This window comes from Sarcophilus harrisii, chromosome 1 (assembly GCF_902635505.1).
Source record: "Sarcophilus harrisii chromosome 1, mSarHar1.11, whole genome shotgun sequence".
NCBI classification, from domain to species: Eukaryota; Metazoa; Chordata; class Mammalia; order Dasyuromorphia; family Dasyuridae; genus Sarcophilus; species Sarcophilus harrisii.
In genome coordinates, this window is record NC_045426.1 from 398,465,799 (window position 1) to 398,471,798 (window position 6,000).

At 39.2% G+C, this 6,000-nt stretch overlaps 1 protein-coding gene across 2 annotated transcripts in view; it reads right to left on the bottom strand.

Moving 5' to 3' along the window:
* Nucleotides 1-5,461, bottom strand: part of DAP (death associated protein) — a 65,426-nt gene extending 59,965 nt beyond the window's left edge. The window contains exon 1 of one of the 2 annotated variants that reach the window (XM_031946130.1): nt 5,150-5,461. In XM_031946130.1, the coding sequence (XP_031801990.1) occupies nt 5,150-5,204 (55 nt within the window). In that variant the 5' untranslated portion in view covers nt 5,205-5,461. Of the gene's footprint in view, nt 1-4,598; nt 4,672-5,149 lie in introns of those variants that run through there. The other variant, XM_031946129.1, reaches the window with a different exon arrangement.
* Between the last annotated feature and the right edge of the window lie 539 nt (nt 5,462-6,000).

The window sequence follows — 6,000 nt, forward strand, 5'->3', positions numbered from 1 at the left end:
AAAAAAAGTGATACAATAAATTAATACAAAAAATTAAGGATTAATTAAGGATACAAAATTTTTGTTTGTATCATGGTTCTCTTTAGCAGCCCCATGAAGAATGGTCCTTGGACAGAATAATGTTTTTACATGCACAAAATAAAATGTATAGGATGACCAAAAAAATCCAATTAAATGCATTAGTCAGATTAAGAACAAGTTCACAGAATCCCAATTAAGAACACCTCCCTTAAAATATGTTCTGGTGGGTTTTTACCTGTATTAAAACACAGCCACTTCATTAGAGAAAATTAAGTACATTTTTAGTTATTTAAGCAGGATTAACTTTTGATATAAATAAATTTTACTTTATATAATAATGGACCAGATGCAATAGGATTAATAACCAGTATGAAAGTTATAAAAATGAAGTACACTGATATATTAATTTTTGAGACTTGAAGAGTGTTTTTATATAAGGCCATCTGTCTTTAGTGAAGGACAGTAAAAGAACTTTTAATCAGAAAAGATAAAATGTAGAGAGTATTTCCAATCCAACTAAATACCTACTGTGTTTAAGTTACTAAGTTAATAAGCCTTCAAGAAGCTTATACTCTATTTTCCATACAACACTCATAACAATGGAAATTATGAAACATTTGAATATGTGGCTATGAGATTTCTGGAGACTTCTTAAAATAATGTTAAATGAAAATTAGCAGCTGTGAGCAGTTAAGCATAATTTGGCTTGAAAACAGGGGTACTGACTTAGATGACTTCCAAATGTTCTTTCTAATCTGGTGTTTTGTTTTTTTTTAGTTGCTAATAATTATTCCTAGTTGATTTATGAACCAGAGATAGGATCAACTTTGAATATATGTAAATTCTACTATATACATCACCGTCCTCCCTTCCCCCCAACTCAATAAATTTCAGTGACTCCCTTTTGCCTCCCAGAGCAAATATAAAATGCTGTGTTTGACATGGAGATACACACTCACAACCACATACTCTCTGGTCTTTGTGTTCTTGATAACAGCCTTCCAAACAACATAAAATGGATGTCCCGTAGACATCTTGTACTCAACCTGTCTAACTCATTAACTTTCCTCCCAAACCCTTTGTCCTGAATTACCCTTATTCTAAGGGCACAAGGCTCATGTTCTTCTTGTCATCCCCAATTTCATGTTCTCATACACCCCCACACCTCCAAATCTATGCCCAATCTTGTTGTTTCTACCTTTATCACATCTCTTACATAATTTTTTTTCCCTCCACTCATGGCCACCAACCACATTAAAGCCCCCATCATTTATTTCCTGGCCTATTGAAATAGTTTTTTAATTGATCTTCCTGCTTCAAATCTCTTTCTTCTTTAATCTAAACTCCACTCGGATGCCAAAGTGATTTTCTAAAGAATAAAATCGGTCTCCATCAGCTTCCTCCTTAATAAACTCTAGGGACACCATGTTACCACCAGCATCAAATATAAACTCCTTTGTTTGCCACTGAAATCTCTTCACAACTTAGATCCTACCTCTCTAGTTTTTTTATATCTTAGTCCTCATGTATTCTAGAGCTGGAATGGATTTCAGAAGCCATCTAAACTAAAATTTCTTAACAGGGCTCATGAACTTGTTGCTTTTAAAATTTTAATTGTATTTGAATATAACCGACTTCCTTAGTAATCCTCTATTTTATGCATTTTAAGATAGCATTTTGAGAAAAAAATACAGACCAGAGGGCTCTATGACACACAAAAAGATTAAGAACCCCTGATCCAATCCCAACATTCATTTAAAGTTGGAGAAGGTGAAGCTCAGATGATTTTTCCCAAGCTCACACAGGTAATAGGTAAATGTGTGATCCTAGAAAAGTCAACCTCAGTGAAAAATTAATGTGTGTGCGTGTATATATTTTTACACATACTGAGTCAGTTTACATTCTACTAAATATGTCATCTTTTCCTCTCCAACTCAATAAATTTCAGTGATTCACTATTACTAGGTCAGAGCTAGTCAGTTCAATTCTCTAACTCGAGTAACCTTCTCTATTAAATAAGGAATGTTGAATGAAATCATATGTATTCTCTTTCAATTCTAACAATTGGGGAGAAAGAAGGCTGTGTATGAACTAGTAAACATATAAAAAAGTGAAACTCAAATGGTATAATATACAAAGTACCCAGAATTGTAAAGTTCTATACAAAATAATGAGAAGTTAAAGTGAAGATAATGATAACAAAACCACCTCCTCATACTCTTGGCTTTATACTGTTAAAGTATGGATGAAAAAACCAATCCTAACTGTCCATCAATATGAATATTCAAATATTCAGCATCATAGTTTGCCAAAGCATTAATTTGATCTTACAAAATGTCAATTAGAAGGCATGGGGCTGGCTGATTCTATATGGAGCCAATTATATCTATGCTATTATGACCACACTGGATGATTATGAATATATATATATATATATATATATATATATATATATGACATATATATTCTCCATAAGACTCTATAGATATATATTATATATTCTTCATAGGACTCTAGGATTGAGCATTGTCTCATTTTATTGTTTCACACACAGGCAGAAAATTTCTATAAATGTTAGAATTGGAAGGGACAATACAGCTGATCTAATTCAATATTTTAAAGGAAACAAGTTTGCTTAACTATCCATAGCTACACACCTAATTAATGGCAGAGCCAAGAATAGGACCACATCTCTTCTCTTTCCCTCCTTATTAAATTTATTGCTGTAAAATAAACACTGCTTCTCTTCTTAACAATTTATTCTCTTATTTTATGCATAAATCACTGTTTATTTTGCAATTCTTTAAAGGATGCTTATTTTATAATTTAAAAAAGAAAAATGAGGGCATCCTGAAGTTTTTCCTTAGGGAATCAATATTTTTAAACCACAAGGAATTCTATTATAACACAAGTTCTTTTTAATATAACTGTTATATGGACAGCAGCGTCACGGGTCAAACGATAAAACATAAAATATAAGCATTACGCATAGTAAAAGCTTGATAGAACACAAATAATATGTAAATGCAATCTTGAATTAGAGACTCCTACTTACATAAAAGTCAAGAAAGTCTACCCATTGGCCTTAACTATTTTCTGGACCTAGAGATTCAATAAAGAGGTCCACAAAAGAAGCATACTTCGACATCTTTAAAATTAGTTTATCTTAGAGGTCCCCAATGCCCAATTTTTGTTGGAATTTACATATTTTCTCATGACACAAAGTACTTTAAAATATAAGATAGATATTTTCTCACCAGCAATAGTCAAGGTTTTTTTTTTTTTTTTTCCCTTATGCAGATGCTTGTTTCAACTGAGGGGGGAAAAATCCATTCAGGAATGGAGTATATTTAAGGAACTCTTCCTTAATACAGATTAGTCAAAGAACATTTATTCAATCAACCAATTAAGAGCTGAAAACATAATTCCACCGAGATTATTACCTATTATCTGTTCAGGGCAAAAAAAGGAATAAATTATGCCACAGAATAACAGACAGGCCCAATTCCTTTACTACATTCCAAGTTTCTTTTACATTCAGCCAATTAACACATTAAGGATGAAACATTAAATGACAATGCTTCCTGCAATGTCCTCTAGTTCTTCCACAACCAAACCTTAAATCAAGAATGCTTTCTTCACACTTAAGAACCTCAAGAAGTATAACTCAGAGATGATAGAAACTACTGTCTAGACAATATTAAAATGGAAAAAACTAAACACCAAAAAACACTGCACGAAAAGGGAGAAGAATTAAGTAGGGTGAAAATATCTTGTCTTCTACTTTCTCACCTAACTTAAATTAGTCTATATTTAGAATTACACTTCATTATTTTTAAAAAGTGCTTTTATCGATTAAATCAGAATTTAAGATCTTGAATAGCAGTATCCTTGTTGAAAAACAATGGGAAATTTAGGGGGTCAGAAAAAATAACTGTCAAATGTTATTCTGAATCATAATTGGAAATATTTTACTTATGGTCCTTTTAGCAAGACACTGTCAGCTTTAAATTTATTATCTTAAAATCAGATCACTGACCAAAATTAAAGTTCAAATAATTTTACCACTCTATTCCCCTTCCTCTCTCCACGCCCGAAAAAACCCCAATAACGCTAACATATGCTCGTTCCAGATAAGTATTCACCACCTAAAAAGTCTTTTAAAAGGACTTTGATTATAAGCCTAGAAAAGCTTAATTAGCATACAGATTTCTGGAATCTACCAGAACTTAACTTAAAGCAGGAATTCTTAACCTTTTTGAGACAAGGATCTCTTTGGCACTCTGGAGGAAGCTTGTGAACCTCTTCTCGAAATAATATTTTTAAATGAGTAAAACAAAACACACAGGATTATAAAGGGAGTCAATCGTGGGGAAATACAACGGACGAAAATAGTTGTAAAAGCAGGTTTTAGGACCCAGCCAAAGAACGCTTCTCCCTAGAGTTATCCTTAACTTCAAATCTATAAATGGGCCTGTCCCAGGAAGCTTTCCCCCACACCTAGAGAGTACGACGACGTCGGTTTGTTTGTTTCTAAACAAAACAGAAAAAACTATTTTAACAATAATGCTTTGTACTTCCTAGTGGTGTGTGGGATGTGAATATCAATGTCACTCCAGGTACACGGAACTTCATTAGTGACTTATCAGTCACATCGCTCCAGAGAAGTGCCAGGCCCTCTAGCGGGGGGGAACCGCCCCTCCTCCAACTCTCCGGGCTAGGGATCTCTAGATCATCCAAGCTGTTCCAGACTCCAGAGTAGGGGGGGGGGGCGGGGAGCGCTAGGCGAGAAGCCGTGCGCCCTCACTCCTCGCGGCCCCTCCTAGGTAGGCCAGGAGAGGCCCCTCCCGCCCCCTTCAGGGTCGACTGCCCCACACACCTCTTCCTCCCCGGGGTAGTCAGTGGCGGAACTGGGGAATCTGGCGCGTGAAATACCGCCACGCGGGGCACGTGAACACCCCGCGCGGGCGGTGCCTCTGCCCTGCGGGAGTCTCGGCAGGGCCTGTGGCCATTGCCCTCCTGGAAAATACCCTCAGTCGTCCTTCTAACTCTTCTGGGCTTGATTGGGGGGGTCCTAAGAGAGGGGCGGGATAGGGGAACGGGAGTGGGGGTGGGGATGAATCAATACCCGCAGGAGGGTGTCCAGCTCTAGTCTCTACTTTCTCGTCAGTGGGCGAAGACATTGTGGACAGTGACTCGCTCTCTCCTTTTTAGTCTCGGTTCAAGGGACGTGGGAGCTAGCGACCGGCAGCGCGCGCCCGTGGCTAAAAGAGCTCGAGCGCGTCGTCGCGTTGCAACAGCTGGAGCAGCCGCTGGCGGGGCAGGGAGGCACGCCCCCTCCCTTCCCCCGCCCCCACTACCGGGATGGGCGGGGCAGGGAAGGACTCTGCCTCCCTCCCTCCCAGCGCGCCCTCCGGGCTTGTCAACGTGGCTTCTCCGTGGCCCTGGCACCCTCGAACCACCCACTGTCCGGCCTGGGCCTGGACGTGCGCCGTGACGTCATAGCGTTCTAGAACTCCGGGTGTCACCCCGTTCTAAGGGCTTGGCTTGTGGCTCGCTGTGTTCTAAGAACTCGTGGAGGGAAAAGGAGGGGAGGGAAACCTTCCTTAGTTTTACAAACCCAAAGTGAACCCAAGCCACTGAGCATGCCCGGCCCGGCCCGACTCGAGAGCCACGTAGCTGCGGTTTGTGCGCGCAGCTTTCATTCATTTGTAGGAGGGGGAGGGGAGGGATGAGAGGAACCCTCCCTCAGGTGCTGTTTCGGGAGCTAAAATTGGAAAGAACTCTGGGATGTGTGGGCGTGGTGCCGGGGTACTCGTCTCCTAGTGTCTCCTAGGCAACAAAAACATTCTCCAATGAGTTCATTTCGCACCAACCCCTGGGTCTCTTCTTTGGCAAATCTATCCCGAAGGTACCGGGAGGGGCGAAAAATTCAGTTGCGCAAACATTTAAGAGTCTCCTCTGTGTCAGACCCCGTGC